Consider the following 17,723-nt stretch of genomic DNA (forward strand, 5'->3'; position numbering starts at 1 on the left):
TCCGCCAGTGATCGACGTCAGCGACGGGAGAGATGGTAGCGAGGGGAGGGGGTTGGGCAGCGACGAGGGGAGTTGGGGGAGGGAGCGCAAGAGTGAGCGAATCATTGCAGACTGTGTGCAGACTGGCCGGCCAGACAAATATATTGGGAGGTGGGCTGCGAGCGAGACTAAAGAAGGGGCTAAGGGCCGGGTAGGGATTGCCGGCCTTACATAGTCTCGCGCGCGGCCGTCGAAATATGGGCGCCAGGGCGGAGATGGCCGACCGAGAGCCCCGCACCCGAAAGATTGGGGATCGGCTTCCTCCTGTCGTACCTTGATGGAGCTGCTGTTCCCTGGTACTCACTCTTCGTCATCAGCGCTGACTGCGTTTGGGAAGTCTTGGCTGCATTTTGGGAATCACGCTTGGGACGTAGCCAGATGAAGGGTCCCGCCTTCACGTCCTGCACATGCGACGGCCGCCGCCGTCGATGCTCACGCGACGATACTGGCTACAAACACGCTCCAGAATGCGAATACCGGACCGAGTCGGGTTTCTATTCACCGATCTCGTGCCTCTATGCGCCGTACAAGCGAGCGATATGTACTCACCGCCATGTTTCTGGGTGCACTAGCGAGCAAGGGAGGGCTTTCAGGCGAAACAATCGATCAGTTCAATGCACGGTATTTACATGGCGCCTATACAACAGACTACTTCGGTTTGTGCGCTGATGTCAGTTTGGCCGCAATACCTGAACTTACAATCTTCGTCCACCAGTGTGTCCTCGTCGACGCACTCCTCGACCCAGCTCGGGGTCACGATGTACTTGCGCTTCGGTCTGAGATCAGCTACAAAACTAGCGCGCGTAGCTCACAAAGACGCCGTCTTGCGCACAATCGACACGTAACGCGCCGAATCCTCGTCATCCATGATGACGTGCGTCGCGTCCATAAGGTTGGTCACGATGCGACCGCCGTGCTCAGTCAGGAGGCCGGCGACCTTATCGAGGCTGTGATCGTCAGCTAACGACGTAAAACCCAAAGCTTACCGCTCTATTGCGGCAGAGGGCGGCGAGGATGAGGCCAGATCGTTCAGCTCTGCATTCTCCGGTGTGTCGATGTAGAAGGTGAATGTCGCGAAGAGCGAGTCCTCGTCGTACTCCATCGCCTCGCCACTCATCTGCTGTCAGTTGATTAATTCAAGACCATCAGCTTACTTGGGACTCTTTGCCAGCCTGTGCAACGGGGAACAGCGGTCGGTATCCCTCGCCATCGTCTTCCTGCGCTGCTTGAGAGGCCTGAGGGTCGGAGCCAGTCGAAGGAGCGGGCAGCGTGGGCGACATCTCCCTCGTTCCTGCTTCCTCCTCCCGTTCTTCTTCTTCCTCCTCCTCCTCGTACTCCTCTTGATCTTCCGCTTCGTCGTGGCTAGAGGCGTCGCTGTCGTCCGCAGCAGCGGAGCGAAGAGTTGGTGAGAATGAAGGAGTACGCCCATCGTCATCGCCCATGCCCCAGTCGACAAGCTGCTTCGTGGCGAAAACGTCAGCCTTATCGACCGCATCAGCTACAGCCGACTGCTCGTCGTCCTCTTCTTCCTCTTCCATCTCCTCGTTCTTGCTGTCGGCGTTGCTGGAACCCAACTTCGCATCGTACTCAGCCAACGTCTGGGTAAACGCTCGTTGAGATTCGGCATCCTCAGACGCCACGACGAAGAACCTCTCCGTCAGCGTTCAACTCCTTTGGCCCACCCACTCCTTGAACAGAGGTAGTAGCTTGTTTCGCTTGATGGACTCATGGATCCAGCTTGGCTTGATGACACTGTTGCCCTTCTTGATCTAGGCTTTCACGCGAGGTGCTGGCGTTAGTAGACAACATCGCTCAACTCACTTTTATCGTCACAGGATATGACTACAGCAGAGTTGTCGCCAAACTGGGCTTGCGTGAAGCTTCCACCGTGCTTGTGGACCATTGACTCGAGTTCCGACTTGGAGTATTCGGCAGTTCCCTTCGGAATGACTGAATGTCAGCTGGGCACAGACCTGAGGAGCTTACAGAAGGTGACCCCTTCAAAAATGCGGTCCGCCACACCGTCGTCTGACAGCTTCTGGCCCTTGAAGCTCTCGAAGAGCTCTACTTTCCGCTTGGAGGTCACCTGGCGCCGCTTGCGCGAGCTGATGTCAGCTTTGCCCGAAGAAATGGCCACTCAACTTACGTGCCTTGATCGTCATCCGTGTAGCGTTTGTTCTCCTTATTCTGAAGGGCCTCCGTAAACTCTTGAAGACTCAACTGAGATATTAGTTTGTAAACTGTCACATCAAGCTCACGCAATTCCACATGTCGCGGTCCTGAGTCTCATCTGAAGACGGATGGCTGCGGCTCTCTCTGTCCCAAAAGATGTAGCGACAGCGTGGGAAGCGAAGCGTGTAGCCGGAACCGTACCCAGTGGCGGGGAAGACGATCTCAGAAGCCTTGACAGCAATAACGAACGAGTGCTCGGGCTCAATGTACACATCCGCTGTCGCGTCAGCTACCTCATGACCTCTAGCTTACGTTTGTCGTCGATCCCAACAGGCCCCATGTCCATCCAGGGAGGCGGTTTTGACCGGTCGAATGGGATCCAGTGCTTGCGGTGCTTAGAGCTACCCGTTAGCAGGCGCACAGTCACCCTGCTTACAGAATCCATTCGTAGTCGGCGAGTGTCATTCCTGATCCTACTTTGCAGAGGGTGGTGAACCTGGAGTCAGCAAGAGCCCGTGAATGCTTCTCACCTCGGCCGCTCTCCGCTCCCGTCGTCTTCTTGGGGGATTCGCAAACCACAAAGCAGGCTGGAAATCTTCCCCGTGCGACCTCCCTGTCCCCACCAGCCACCAAGTACCAGGAGATCAAGATTCTAGGTCACGTTAGCTAGAGGTAGACACCAGACGCACCTCTCCCATCTGGTCGGCGTACTCCGGCTTGACCTTCACCCACTCGGAGGAGCGTCCGTTGGTCACGTATCGAGTGTTAGTCTTTTTGACGACCAAACCTTCTCCCCTGGAAGGTCAGCTGCAGCTCTAAGTATGAGCTCACTTTTGCTCCAGAATCTCCTCCAAGAAGTTGCGGATGTCCTTCCCCGTCCTGCCCCTTCGCTCCTCAACGAACTCGAGGCGGCCCTTAAATGCGTCCAAATTGCTGAACAATCTGGGAGATCGAAGCAGTTTCTTCCTCTCATCCAGGCGTCTATCTGTCAGGCATTTGCCGTTCAGGTAGAGGATGTCGAAGACCTTGACTGCCTGTCAGCACAACGAGTAGAGCTCGGTAACTTACAGCACGGCCGGGGTGCATTTTCATCATTCGCCTTGTCTGAAGTCAGCAAAGATATCCATTCAAACAGTCACCCAAGGCAGCAGTTTTCAGCGATCCGAAGGCGAGATACTTCTCCAGAGCTGGATCCCACACCATCATTTCGCCGTCGAGAATGACGCTGAGGTCAGCGATGCCGACTCAGCTTGTTCCTACCTCTGCACCCCAGGCTCAAACGCGGCGGATATGAACGGGGTCAGGCTGCCCTCGCCGACGTGCGCGCCGTACAGATACGCTGAGATTGGTTAGAAGCTAGGCTTTAAACTTTGCTCACTGTAGTCTTTCGCCTTCCGTGAGCAATAGAACCACTCAGCTCCGCCGCCGCGCATATGAAGCTGGATTCGCTCGCCATCTAGCTTCTCCTCCATGATGAACTCCAGGCTGGGTCCACCGACGAGCTTGGCGATGGCATCGTGATTGGAGTTCGGCGAACGATGGCACAGTTGAGGAAGGAAGCACTTGAAAAGATCAATGTCTGCTTGCTGCAAGTCAGATCAACGGATGGTCGCGAAGCTCACATGTTTCTCCAACTTGATGTCTGGCTCGTACAGAGTCCAGCATACGCGCTTCAAGTCAGAACAGACGTTGAACAGAGTGCCAGCTTCGGGATGCAGACAGCTCAGGACGCCCTTCTCCTTTACGGATATCCTTAGATCTGTCGTCAGCGGACTCCCTGACACACGCACCTTTCAGGATGATCCTGATGATCCATTCTTGCTCGGCCGCAGTCGCTTTCTCATTCACCGTACGCAGAATGGCAACCACATCGGCACTGCATTGTCAGTTGCCTAGCACACGCATGGAATTCAACTGACGTTTTAACGTTTGGCCCGGCCAGCTTGTCGAGCAGATCGTTCACGTCGCCTATCGTGAGGGAACCTTGTTCCACCGTCGATCGCGATTTGATCTCGTGGTACGCGACGCGGGCGAAATCACCACTCGCGTTTTCCTTTGTATCAGCAATCGGCACAGAAGAAGAGCCCACCTGTCCGTCCACGGGTGTCTTCCAATTCTTGAGACGCTTGGCGGCATCTCCGTGCTTATCGAGTCCCAGTACCTCCGTGTAGGCTCGGGCAAGGTTTGCCTCCTTCAGGTGGTAGACTGGTCTCTCCCTATCACGCTGGGGTCAGCTCCCTTGACGTATTCGAAGCTCACATCGGGCAGCAGAAGACGAATGAGTGGGTAGAAGTCATTGCCGACCCTCGTCCTCCAGATTTGCATGAACCTTGTCAAGGTATCTATACGTTTTGCGGGCTTCTCGTTACGCAGACGGTCCATCGTCGAGCACAGGATGCCAAAGGCAGGCGTGTCTTTGAAGTTTCGGCAGTCCGGCGAACGCTCGAGCTGCGTAGCGGGGGCGAGTTGAGAGGGCGCCGGAGCATCCTGGGTCTCTTCTTGAGTGTGTGAGGGATATACCTTGCCATCCCGGTATAAAGGCATGATGGCGCGGTGGTCGACGAAGGTCGCGGGGAAGACGACAACAACAACAAACTCGACCAGCGGCAACTGCAGATGATGTCAACTGGTACTGCGGGGCACCAGTCGGCGGCCAGGCGGTGGCCTGGGCACTTCGGAAAGTCAGAGTGGCGTCACGTGAATGGCAGCACAAGACAATCCGGTCTCTTCCGCCCAGACTTCTCGTGTGTCCGCCGGATGAGAGACTTCGAGGAGACCCAGACCCCAGGGCTGTCCGGCATGTCCGGATTGATCGGACAGGGCGGCGGCCGTCCGCGACAGGAGGAGCGTACAACACGCTTCGTACGCTTCTTCGTTGTTCTTTTCGGTCGCCGCGACGACTCCTTGTAGTGCGACGGCACGCGAGGTATGTTGCCGCAAAGGCGATGCGCCCGACCGCGCCACGCACGTAGGGCGCGATGGGGCGGCGATGGTCCTAGGGTGGAATGGATTTGGGCGGGCTAAAAATCTAATAGCGGAATCAGACGCAGATTTGACTAAGCTAATCGCCGGATTACAGGGCAGCAGGGCCGAGAGCCAAGGGTCTGGTCGCCGGCCGAACGTGGTTAGATCAGCCATGGCGCCCGCTGGGCCGATGGCACACGGGCTCCACGCCCGAGGCTGACTTTCGCAGCGGAAATTCACGGTGGCCTGCGCGTCCTCGTCCTCGTCCTGTTTAACGCCTCTCCATCGTACAACTTTCCGACATCCCCTCTTATCTCTTCATCTCTTTACCGACCTCCTCTTCATCTTTCGCCTTCTCAGTGACGACCGCTGTTCACTGAACAGTCCACTCTTTCGACCTGTCTATCCTTTCCCTTTAAGCCTTCTTACCCCCTCTTCCCCTTCCACTCGACCTCCCTCTCGCTCCACATTCCAACATGCACCAGGCTCGCATTTTCGCCAACGCCGACGTGTCAAAGCGTAGGTCTACTTACCAAGCAAGAGGCACGGCCGCTAACTAATCAGGCAACACGCGCAAGCAATGCTGGATCACCTACAACGGAAATGTCTACGATGTCACCGAGTTCCTCGAGGACCACCCGGGTGGCGATGACCTGATTCTCAACGTTGCCGGCGGAGACGTCGGTACGATCATGGCTGACCCGACCTCGCACGCGCACTCGACTTCCGCCTACGAGATGCTAGAGGAGTTCAAGATCGGAGAGCTCGGCGGCGACGAGAAGATCGTCTCTGAGGACTGGGTTCCCGACGTCGACTTCCACCCGGACGAGACCAACGTCAAGTCTGACTACGACAAGAACAAGTTCCTCGACCTCTCGCGTCCTCTCCTCATGCAGGTCTGGGGCGCTCCCTGGTCTAAGGAGTACTACCTCAGCCAGGTGCACAACCCGCGCCATCTGAAGGAGTCCGCGCGTCTGTTCGGTCCCGACTTCCTCGAGATGTTCACCCGCACCAAGTGGTGGGTCGTGCCCATGGTCTGGGGTCCCATCACCGCCTTCCTGTTCTATCTGTCGGCCCTGCAGTTTACCAACTCGGCGATCACGGCTAAGGACTTGTTGAAGCTGCCGCTGCAGATGCCTCTCCCCACTCCCAGCGCGATGGGCCTCGCCAAGACGATTCCTTGCTTCCTGCTCGGCAACGTCATCTGGACGCTGCTCGAGTACGGCATGCACCGGTTCCTGTTCCACATTGACGACCACCTCCCCGACCAGAACTGGGCCATCGTCCTCCACTTCCTCCTGCACGGTATCCACCACTACCTGCCCATGGACCGCCTGCGCCTCGTCATGCCCCCGCTCCTGTTCTTCGTCCTTGAGACGCCGTTCACCAAGCTCGCGCACCTCATCTTCCCCAAGGCGATCGCGAACGGTATCATCGCGGGCGCGTTCGCGTTCTACATCCTCTACGACTGCTGCCACTATGCGCTCCACCACACCCGCCTGCCGCAGTACCTCGCCGAGCTCAAGCGCTACCACCTGGCGCACCACTACAAGAACTACGAGCTTGGCTTCGGTGTCACGTCCAAGATTTGGGACGTCGTCTTCCACACCGAGCTGTTCATGTAGACCGCGGCGGTCAACAAGCGGGCGCGAGTAACGAGTGGAACGAAAACAACATCTTATCTAAAGCTGTCAACGGACGATTTAATGACATACCCGCGAGCGAACAGCGAGCGATCTATAGAGCCATGTACAAGATAACTGAAACCGAGAAGGCCGGGCCTGATGCAACCTCTCCATCCTCTTGCTTGCGTCGTGAGCTGTCGAGAATGACTGGTGCCCTTCTAATGACATGCTGATGTGACGATTCGTGGCGCTTGCTGACAATAGACGGTGGCATGAGTGGGTGGCCGTAGTGGCCAATGGGGCGAGGCGCATCGGGGCGAGTAGGAGCTACGTTTGATGTGTTCTGCGGGTGCGATGCGGCACTGGAAGCGGCGATGTTCGGAGAGAGCACGAGGGACGGCGATGATCGCATCCCTCCACGTACAGTCAAGAGCATCAGTTCTAATCCGGTACCCGGGTGGTCAATCGGACTTGTGACCCGCGCGCCGAGGACTCTGTACCTTGTGCCTCTGTGCTGCCCTTCACGTGTTCTGGAGCTTATCGTGAACTGAGCAGCTGTGCATGACCTCGTAAGTTGTCCTCTACTTTTTGCTGAGTAAACAGTTTGGCGGAGACTACGTTGTCACTTGGAGTCAGTGGAGCCCGGTGTGCAGTGAGTCGTGCTGGCACTTCTGGAATGTAAGCCTTAGCCTATCCTTCATAGCTTGCCGTGGCTTGATACGAATCCTTGTCAGATCGTGTGGCGGAAAATCCTTCCCCACGGGGGAGCGGTACCGGCAATCTCAACCCGACGTCATGTCGCAACACAATTCCAAGAATCTGCAACAAGCCCTAACATTTCTTACAACCTCCAACTTCGCCATGGCCCCCTCTTATCGACATTCAAGACATACGCTGCTGTCTGAGCTGCCAAAGTTGACCCCGGAACAAATCGCTGCGTGAGTTCCCCCATCCCTTATTGTGTTTGCAGTGGTCTCTAGAAGTTAAGAAGATGGAGCGGTCGACGGCGGTCTCCGCCGATCAGTAACGTTGTTGAGTCACTGGGCCCCGTTCTCCCCAGTGATTCTGAACCCACGGGCAGCTTCTCTGGTTCAGCATCACAGCAGTTCGAGCTGCTACAGTGATGCCCATGGTGCCCACTGCCCGCACCCATCGTAGTAATCGCTGACAGCAGCAAACCCCGCCTCGTCGCGCCGAGCAAGACGACCCAGGTCTCGCACCAGCAGTCGACATGGTCTGCACCGCCGACGAGCGTGCTGCTCGTACACAAGGAGTGCAGCGAGGTAGTGAAGCAGGCCGTGGGCCAAATCCTCGCTTACTTCCGGGACACCTACCCCTCTGTGCGAATTCTAGTCGAGGGGCACACGGTCCGCGACCATCCCGACTTTGACGTAGTCGTTGTTGGTGAGCTCAGTTGAGCGAGGGGGAGCTAACGCGCAGACGAGGGGACGACACCCCACGAACTGTTCCCATACACGCACCTCGTCCTGTCTCTCGGCGGCGACGGCACGGTTCTGCACGCCGCCTCGCTGTTCGGGCAGGGCGAGTGCCCGCCCGTGCTCTGCTTCTCGATGGGCAGTCTCGGCTTCCTGCTCCCGTTCCACATCGCCTCGTTCCGCGACGTACTCTCGCAGACGCTTTCGGGAAGTGTCTCGATTCTGTACCGCATGCGCATTGAGTGTCGATTCCTCAACAAGGATGGAGAACGGCTCGAAGGCAGTCCTGAGAGCTGGCAGTGTACATATAACACATTGAGCTGGCACACGATGCTGACGGATCCTCAGGCATGAACGAAGTGGTGCTGCACCGCGGCAAATACAGCCACCTAGCGGTGCTCGACGCATATCTCAACGATCAGCACATGACCGAGGCCATTGTGAGTAGCATCTGCGGTAGCGCTGACAGCAAGTGTGACGGCCTCATGCTCTCGACGCCGACAGGAAGCACAGCGTACAACCTCTCCTCGGGCGGCCCCATCGCTCATCCGGAGGCAGACACGCTTCTCCTGACCCCGATTGCGCCGCGCTCGCTCTCCTTCCGCTCAGTCGTGCTGCCAGGGGACGCGACGGTGCAATTGCAGATCTCGCCCCGGGCCCGCGCCCCCGCCACGCTGAGCCTGGACGGACGCGAGGTCGGCAAGCTGGGCAAGGGGGACAATGTGGTGATCAGGCGGAGCCCGTGGCCCATCCCCTGCATCGAGCGCGGTGGAGGGCCGGGCAAGGGCTGGCTCAAGGATATCAAGTAGGTCTACGGGCGAGTAGTGCTGACACGCAGCCAACTGCTCCTGTTCAACTCGGGATTCGTCAACAAGGCCAAACTCTAGGTATAACCCATTCGTTAGGCAGGGGATTGTAGACACATGAGCTGTGCAGATCGGAGATGCAACGCGATTGTGTTGTGACGTCGCATCCTGGGACATGAAACACGAAGCAGACCCCGGAGGCTGGAAGAGCGTCATGGATTTCCGGCGCCGAGCGGGCGCCGATCATCTCTTTACGATGCAAAACGCGGTGGAGCCGTCCACGTCTGTCGACTCTGCGACGCGGCAAGTGGAGCGTCGCGCCGAGCCGAGTTTGGCTCAGTCCGCCAACCTAACTTGAAGGTCTGGGTCGGATGTCGGCCGGTCGGGAAGTAACTCAAGTGGAGGCCGAAGCCTTGATCGACGCTCGGTCCGGTGATGTCACACGCCCGCCTGCACGCGCGCGGCGATCCTGTGCCGCTCGTTCTGACCGAGGGATACCGAGCTCACCGAGTCTATCACACGTTCGCCCTCCCAGTACTTGAAGCGCAGGTCAGAGTTTCATGAAGGATGGAGGAGGATGCGTGGTTACGGACCGACGACCCGGCCACTGCCGGGCTCGGCACACGAGGTACCCATCTACGGCCCGCGTATACGTCGCCTCTTGTGGAGCGTGCATGCGCGCAGATCTGCATGTTCGACCACTGTATTGCTGCACGTGCAGAAGAATTGAAGAGTGAAGAGACGGCCGCGCTAGCCCCCCTAGTGCCTCCAAAGGCGAGAACGCTATCCGGGACTAGCGGGACTAAGAGCTCACTAGACCGGTGCTACGAGGGGGTGTCAATGGGGTGCTAACTGGAACACAGCCCCGCGTTCCTTGTGCTTCCTCTGCTCTGGATCCCTCTGGACTTGTGTAGTGCATGTTCAGCTGCTTCGTCAGGTGGCTCAGCTGAGCAGTGCGCGTATGACACAAGCCAAGCGCAAGCCAGCTGCAGCCAGCCGAAGCCAGGTGACATCAACGGCTTGGGCTCCACAAATGCTCGACGTTCCCGAAGTCTTGAGTTCGGGTCGATCTTGTCGGACTACAATCAGGAAGGGGGAGAAGGACTGGGTGAGTCGCCCCCTTGTCCCTCAGGTCCTCTGTCCTTTGGCCCTTGCAAGTCTCTCGTACCTTATACAATCTGCGACTGTTCAGTGCGATAACCGCAGTGTCTTGCTGCGATGCCTGAGGGCAGTGGCCGCAGCAGCCCTCTCGGCCCTCTTCACCCAACCCACTGCAACGCAGTTCTTTGGCTGAGCCAGGTTTAGCTGAACCAGGGGCGCCCCAGGGCGCAGAGCGCATTCAGTAGAGCTTCCGCGGACACGCTCTTGCCTCATGAATGCAGGCCAGGAACGCCGACCCCGTCTTGCAGCCCTTCGAGCAGCATTCACGCCCAGGTCTGACCAGTCATCCCAGGCACGGGGAGGTACGGGAGGAACCCAGCTACCTACCACTGTACTCCTGGGCCTCTGCTCACCTGCTTGGTCTGAGTGTTATGCCGGCGGTTCGATGGATGGTGAAGCTTGCTCGAGGCTTAGGGCCCGGGGAACCTGGTTTTAGAACTGGTTCACTCTTCTCGTTCTGATTCGCCCATCTGATGGACCAGCCCTAAGGATATCCAGCGGGGCCCTGGCCGGCCGCCACTTTTCTGGTCTGCATTTCTAGGGTCGTCAGGGTGCTCGCTGGGTTTCGTAGGGCCGCCGACAGCCTAAACCAGGGCCGACACAAGCCTTCAGGGTGGTCTGTGACTTACTCTGGGCAGCGCCCAGCGCCCAACTCACAGTATGCAGGCTGTCGTCTGCAGCGAAGAGGCAGAGTTTGATGCATCAGAGTGGGTCAAAGAGTTGCAGAAGTAGACAACGAGGCACAGGCTATAATGGGACCTGCAGTAAGAAATTACGCGCCGATTACGTTTGCAGATTTTCGATTTGGAAGCTTGTCAATTCACCAGAGCACAGATTGGAATAAGCTGGGCCTGATCAGAGTGTTCCTTGGACCTTGGTACAGTGGGATCTCGTCCATCTGTCGCCAGCCCGCAAGTGGTCGGAGGTGCCTCGGCGGTGCACCCGGATGCAGCTTGCTGATTGCTGGAGTTGAGCACGAGTGCTGGAGTGATGGGACCGCAACGCCGGACTGCAGGACTCCCATTGCGCTATTACTGCCGAAGACCACGAAGTCGAAGGCTGAAGCCGAGGACGACAAGAGGAGATACGTCGATGCGCAGGCTGCAATATATAGCACAATGCTACAGGTGGATGACCCATCTTGTAGCCGGACTGGAAGCCAGATGACGACTCGCTTCGCTTCTTCGTAACATTACATGAATTTGCCACGAGGACGACCACGAACATGGGGAAGAAGGGGTGCAGCCATGGGGTACTGCGTGCCGGCTGCCCCGATGCGGGGGATGGGTGACAGCATGACGCGGGGCGTTACGCCAGCTGACGGTTGGTGTCATGGCCTGATGGCCTGATGGCACACTACTGGATCTGCAAGGATGCACGTTCACGACGCTGCCTCCTGCGTTTCCGTTTCGTCCAAGCCGCTCTGCATGCTTAAGCTCTAAGGCTGGCTGGAGGGCTTGACGGCTTGACGGGCTTAAGCCTTGTCCCTCTCCTGTTGCTCTGCTACCTGGGCCACCTGGACGTCGCCTGTCGCTGCATATTAGAAACTCTCGAGCCAAAGCTACGATACTTTGCATAAGAACTTGGTTGGGTCGCAGGGTCTGCTTGAATAAGAGAGCATAAGGTCGGACTAATAGGCATAATTAAGCTTTGGGCTAAATGGTCGTACCGCCGGTTACAACGTGACGGGACCAGATGAAAAGCCAGCACTGACAGCTGCCGCCGCAGGTCTCGTGCCCCTTGGTGGCCCTGGGTGGCCCTGCGTCTGCGTCCCTTGCCCCCTGGCTGAAAACCCTGTGTGCCCTGGGTACCCAGGTCTTGAGGCTGCAGCCTGCCTGGCCTGCCTGCAGGTCGCTCGCTGCCACCCAGTCGACCCAGCTGCCATCACCCATCACCCACCCCTCACGCCCTCCCCCATCCATTCATCCACCCCCGAACACCACCCCTTCTTTCCGCCCCTCCCCTCTGCCTGCCGTCCCCCCCCTCCGCCGAACTCGCTCACCGCGATCCGTTTTCCTCCTCCAGACACCATCCAACATCTCCACATCAATCCTCTACACCCACACCACACTCCCGCTACTGTGAGTGGCCTGGCCCCGCCTTCCCGTTTGCGTCCGAGCACCCGACAGCCGACAAAGGCCCCGGCGGCACACCCAGCACACGACTCTGCGCCGCCCCCTCAGCCTGGCTCCCGCCTGGACAGATCAGCTCATGTTCCCTCCCTTCGACGAACAGACCCGTATCTCACAATCCTCTTCCACTCTTCCGCTTCCCCACACTTGCTCGAGAACCAGCTGACATCCCATCCAGCACCCAGCGCTACCGTCCAGTCAGCGACCGGTCACCGCCTCCTGGCCCCCTTTCCGTCATCGCTTTTCTCTCTTCCGCGCGCCGCCATCCCATCTAGCTTTGTGACGCCGACAGAGTAACAGCACTCCCCCTCCGACGGCACCTCCTGTCTCCCCAGCGCGCGGGTCCAAGCGACCTAGCCGCCGCCAATCCTCGACTCGCTCGTCGCCCCCTCCATCGCCGTTCGTCCGGCAGCGAAGTGACCCACCGGGAAAAAGACTTTGTGCGCCTCTGTGTGTCCGTCGAGTCCCATAGCAACCCTCCCCCACGCGGATTCCTTCCACTTTGTAACGATCCATCCGACCGTCCGACCGACACATCCTCACCTCGCACCTCCCCACAGCGGTGGCAAGCCAGCATCCATCCCCCAGCATGTCCAATTTTGGACAGGCCTTCCAGAATGCTGGATTCGACCCCTCCATCCTCTATCAGCTTCCGAACAACGGTGGCAACGTCAATCCGGCGGCCCTCAGCGGCATGACCGGTGGCGTTGACCAGAGCCAGCAGCAGCAGGGCATGCAGGGCTTCAACCTCAGCAACGCCGCCATCTCCAACGCGCTCGGCGGCAACACGAACAATGTCGGCGGTGCCGCGGCCGGTGGCGGGGGCGCACTACCCACCAACTGGTTGAATTCTTTCAACTCGCTCCAGTCTCATGCCAGCCAACAACTCGACCAGCGAGCGCGGCAACAGCAAGCGATGGGGCAGCAGCAGCAAAATCCGGGCCAGACGCCCAACCTCATGGGCTCGGCGCCGTCGCAGTTTGACCTCGTGAGTGATGCACCGGGAGCGCGCATACTGACCGCTTTAGCTTCGTATGCAGGCAGTCCGTGCGGGCGTGACAAATGCGGGGGGCCAGACACCGAATCCGGCCGTCCTTGCTCAGCAGATCCAGCACGCCCAGCAGCAATTGCAGCAGCAGCGATTCCAGCAGGCTCAGCAGCAGCAGGTTCAGCAGCAGATCCGGCCAGACGTCCAGCCTCAGCAGCCGATGCAGCAGCAGAACGCGACCCAGCTTCAGCAGAACGCGGCGCAGAAGGCTGCCGAGGCCCTTTTCAACGCAAAGGTAAGTCCGTCGGTCGAACATGTCTGACTGATTCTGCAGGACGTCAGTGGCTTGCCCCCGCAAACAATCAACCAGTACGCCGCTTTGATCCAGAAGGGAGGCATGAGCACTCCGGAAATGAGGGCTGCGATGCAGCGATTGTAAGTAGCTATTTCTTTTTCTTACGCTAACATCCGCAGGCAGCAGGTCCAGGCTGCGCAGCAGGCCGCCAACAAGAATGCCGCGGGAGGTTCGGGCCTCGGCGGTGTCGACCCGAACAACAACAACGCGCCGTTGATGACAACGAACCCTCTGCAGCCACAGGCCCAGGTGCCCGGCTTACCTCAGTCCGCACAGACGTTGACTGAGGCTCAGCGCCGGGAACTCTTCGCCAACCGCATCAAACAGAGCGGCCTGACTCAGGCCCAGCTTCTTGCTCTCGCTCAGCAGCAGCGGGCCGCGCAGGCGCAGGGACAGCGGTTAAGTGCCGGTAGCCTCGCTCAGCTCCAGCAGGCCGGCCTCTTCGGCTTGAACGGCAACCAGCCTCTGCCGCCGCATCTGCAGCAGCACCTGATCAACCAGCTCAAGCAGTCGCAGATGGGCAACCAAAACCAGCAGCAGCAGCAACCCCAGCAGCAGCAGCCTGGTCAGCCCCAGCAGCCTCAGCAGCCCGGTCAACAGCAGCAGCCGCAACAGCCCCAGCAGCCGCAACAGCCTCAGCAACAGCAGCCTCAACAGCCCCAGCAGCAGGTTCCTCAGCAGCAGACGCCGCAACAGCAGCCTCAGCAACTGCAGCAGCCGCCTCAGCCTCAACAGCAGCAACCGCAGCAGCAGACTCCGCAACAGCAGCCTCAGCAGCTCCAGCAGCAGCCGCAGCAGGTGCCGAACATGCAGAACCAGGGGATGCCGAACATGGGACAGAGCGTCCCGATGGCGAATCAGCTGTCGCAGAACGCCCAGCAGCCGGGCGCTGGTGGAGTAGGGGGCGCCGGCGGACCGTGGAACATGCAGCAGACCGCTCCGACGCAGAACTTCCCCCCGGAGGAAGACTGGCTCCGCGTCCTGCGAAGCCTGCATCAGCGCCCCGATCTGCAGTATCCGCTCGTCAATGGCAAGCCGGTCAACCTCTACCGGTTGTTCGCTTACGTCTTCGCGTACGGAGGTTACCGCAAGTTTGACAGCCAGCCGATCGACAAGCTGTGGACCACCGCCGCTCAGGCAATCGGCTTCCTCCCGTCGAACCAGCCTGGTGCCGATCCTAGCACGATCGCGCGGCAGATCTCGGAGGTGTACCACCAGTTCTTGAGCCGCCTGGAGGAGCTCTGGATGCAGAACCTGCAGGCCGGGCAGCGCAACCAGCAGCAGCAGCAACAACAACAGCAGAACCCGGGTGTTCAGCAGAACGCCGTGCGCCCCCAGGGTCTCATGCCGCAGCAGAACCCCGGCCAGCAGTCGACCCCTCAGCAGCCTCCGCAGCAGCTGCCGCAGCAGCAGCAGCAGCCTCAGCAGCCTCAACAGCCCCAGCAACCGCAACAGCAGCAGCAGCCCCAGCAGCAGCAGCAAATGAACGTCCCGCCCAACCCTCAGCAACCGGGTCAGATCCGTCCTAACATGACCAACGGCTTGACGCAGGAGTTCATGAACGCGGTTGCGCAGAACCAGGGCATGACTCTCACCGAGGAGCAGCAGCGCATCATGCGGGCACGCGTTGCGCACGCCCAGAGCATGCAGCAGCAGGCCCAGCAGAACCAGCAGAACCAACAGAACCAGCAAAATCAGCAGAATCAGCAGCAGCAGAACCAGCAGAACCAGCCGACGCCGCAGAATCAGCAGAACCAGCCGACACCGCAAAACCAGCAGCAGCCGACTCCGCAGAACCAACAGCCGACGCCGCAGCAGAACCAGCCTCCACAGCCGAACCCGCACCCTGTTAGCTTCCAGGAAGTTGTCGCGAACCTTCGACACAAGGAGGCTCAGCTCGAGGCTGCGTTCCTGAACACGCGCAAGCAGACTGTTCAGATCCCGCCAGAGCAGCAGGCCGAGTACCGTTCCGTTCTCGAGAGCGTTGTGCGCCTCGCTACTGAGGCCAAGCAGAGGAGCCCGCTGTTCAGTGTAGTCGCTCAGACCGCTGAGGACCGAACACGCTGCCACGGCCTCGTTCAGCTCACTGCCATCTGCTCCGCCGCCGTCAACAAGACGAAGAGCAACCAGCCTTGCTTGACGCTCAAGGAGCTCGAGGGCGTCCGCAATCGCCTCAAGCTTGTCATTGACGAGGCTTCCGTGCACCTGCAGCAGGCGATGACCGACCCGAACATCCGCAAGCGGATGCAGTCCCTCACCAACCACAACCAGACCGAGGCGATGCGAGCTGCCGCGGCTGCTGCGAACCAGCAGAACCAGGCTGCTCAGCAGGCCGCGCAGCAGCAGGCTCAGCAGCAGCAACAGGCTCAGCAGCAGCAGCAGCAGCAGCAACAGCAGGCCCAGCAGCAGCAGCAGCAGCAGATGAACGCCGCTGCCGCGATCGCTGCCAGCAACAACAACGCCGCCAACAACAATGCTCCGGCATCGACGAGCGCCAGCGCCAACGCCAACACGCCTCAGCAGGCTGCTCACGCTCTGAGCCCCGAGATGCTCAACAACCTCATCAAGCGTCCGTTAAAGCAGGAGGACCTTAAGCCCCCGCCACTTCCCAAGAGCCGGAAGGGCAAGGTCTCGGAGTCCCCGAAACCGGCGCCCGCGGACGAGAAGACGCCGCGAACACCAGCGGCTGCTACCACTCCCCAGGCCGAGGCGTCGACGCCATCAACCGCAGCTCCTAAGCGACCGGCGAAGCGTAAGAGCTCCGTCGCTCAGACCCCAAAGTCGGCCAAGCGAGCAAAGGCCGACGACGATGCCCAGAGTGAGAAGGCGCCGACGCCAGCAGCCCCGACTGCTCCCACTCCTCAAAATGTGGAGTCGGCCCCGACACCCGGCAGCACCTCTGGAGCGACTCCGGCGGCGGCTGGTTTCTCGGGTAACGCCATCAACGTGTCCCGTGCGACGCACGCGGACTACTTTGCGCAGCAGCAGAAGGGAGCTCAGCAGGAGCGCGAGCAGAACGCTGCTTTCTTCGCTCAGCGCCAGGCTGTCGGTGCATTCGACGGGGACGTGAACGCTGCCCTCAACATGTGGACGTCTGCACAGATGATGCCGCCACAGGGCCCCGCCCCCCCACCTGCTCTCGGCGACGGACCCGGTGGCGTCACGTTGATGGCGCAGACGGACGATGCGCTTGCGGACCAGTCTTGGCATGATTTTATAAACGAACAAAATTTTGACCCAGATGAGCCGACACCGTTGCTGACGCGGTGTCGGTCTCTGGACACCGACCCCGAGTGCAGCCCCCGCGACGGCGACATCCTTGGTCGCTCGCCGCTGACGGCGATGCACGCCCATGCAGTCGGCATGCACCCTGGCGCCTTCGACCCGAACGACAAGTTTGCCACGCGGCGGATCCCTCTGATGAGCCCGTCGGCGCAGCTGTACAACGGCATGCTCTTCGTCAACACTGAGGTCGAGCACCCTGGTGCGATGGAGCCTTTCCTCTGATCTGGTCGATCTGGACAACTACGTTAATCGACTTCTATATTCGAATAATTCTATATTCTTCAGGCTCCGTGATCCCCTTGTTCTTTTTCCTCCACTTCTTTTTTCTCTGGTTTGACTCTCCGATCCGATTCCCCTTCTTCTTTCCTCTTCTCTTCTGCGACTATCCTGGACTGGGTGACGAACGATGGCCTCGGACAGGCGAATGTGTGTGTATTGTGTCGGTGCTAGAAACCCCCTATCTGAAACAGCAAAACGGATGGCCCCCAGCGTCCGTTGCGAAACGCAAACGAGTGTGCCCATGTAGTAGTAGCGTACATGCATAATCTGAAGACTCGAACAATGCGATCGAAGGCGTCGAAGGTTGAAGGGGCGATCGAGAGTGACGGGGCGACGGAGCAACGTTTGTTATCTGTCGCCTCGTGCGCCTCGTTGTGCCAACCTTGTGATTGAGAGGCTGGAGCCAGAATGGGAGTGAGGTGAGTGCTGACATTGTCCTGTGTCGTGCGTGTCCTGAGTGTTTCGGATGTCTCGCAGGGGT

General features: G+C 59.2%; 4 protein-coding genes across 4 annotated transcripts; 2 read left to right on the forward strand and 2 right to left on the reverse strand.

Moving 5' to 3' along the window:
- Positions 1 to 206: 206 nt before the first annotated feature.
- On the reverse strand, positions 207 to 4,755 carry A1Q1_03481 (uncharacterized protein; the record flags this gene model as incomplete). The annotated part of the gene is made up of 14 exons (XM_014323279.1): positions 207 to 382; positions 739 to 825; positions 886 to 986; positions 1,026 to 1,156; positions 1,194 to 1,689; positions 2,186 to 2,259; positions 2,298 to 2,514; positions 2,648 to 2,863; positions 3,043 to 3,241; positions 3,590 to 3,773; positions 3,834 to 3,916; positions 4,002 to 4,087; positions 4,131 to 4,427; positions 4,541 to 4,755. The coding sequence occupies 14 exons, from the start codon at positions 4,753 to 4,755 to the stop codon at positions 207 to 209; spliced, it is 2,562 nt and encodes an 853-aa protein (XP_014178754.1).
- An 896-nt stretch (positions 4,756 to 5,651) lies between these two features.
- On the forward strand, positions 5,652 to 6,800 carry A1Q1_03482 (oxidoreductase; the record flags this gene model as incomplete). Its single annotated transcript, XM_014323280.1, has 2 exons — positions 5,652 to 5,694; positions 5,740 to 6,800. The coding sequence occupies 2 exons, from the start codon at positions 5,652 to 5,654 to the stop codon at positions 6,798 to 6,800; spliced, it is 1,104 nt and encodes a 367-aa protein (XP_014178755.1).
- Positions 6,801 to 8,149: 1,349 nt separating this feature from the next.
- On the reverse strand, positions 8,150 to 9,258 carry A1Q1_03483 (uncharacterized protein; the record flags this gene model as incomplete). The annotated part of the gene is made up of 2 exons (XM_014323281.1): positions 8,150 to 8,522; positions 8,927 to 9,258. 2 exons carry the CDS (start codon positions 9,256 to 9,258, stop codon positions 8,150 to 8,152), a joined length of 705 nt encoding a protein of 234 aa, XP_014178756.1.
- Positions 9,259 to 12,924: 3,666 nt separating this feature from the next.
- On the forward strand, positions 12,925 to 17,185 carry A1Q1_03484 (uncharacterized protein; the record flags this gene model as incomplete). Its single annotated transcript, XM_014323282.1, has 4 exons — positions 12,925 to 13,323; positions 13,376 to 13,618; positions 13,658 to 13,758; positions 13,798 to 17,185. 4 exons carry the CDS (start codon positions 12,925 to 12,927, stop codon positions 17,183 to 17,185), a joined length of 4,131 nt encoding a protein of 1,376 aa, XP_014178757.1.
- Positions 17,186 to 17,723: the final 538 nt, after the last annotated feature.

Source organism: Trichosporon asahii, assembly GCF_000293215.1.
Source record: "Trichosporon asahii var. asahii CBS 2479 unplaced genomic scaffold scaffold00056, whole genome shotgun sequence".
NCBI lineage: Eukaryota > Fungi > Basidiomycota > Tremellomycetes > Trichosporonales > Trichosporonaceae > Trichosporon > Trichosporon asahii.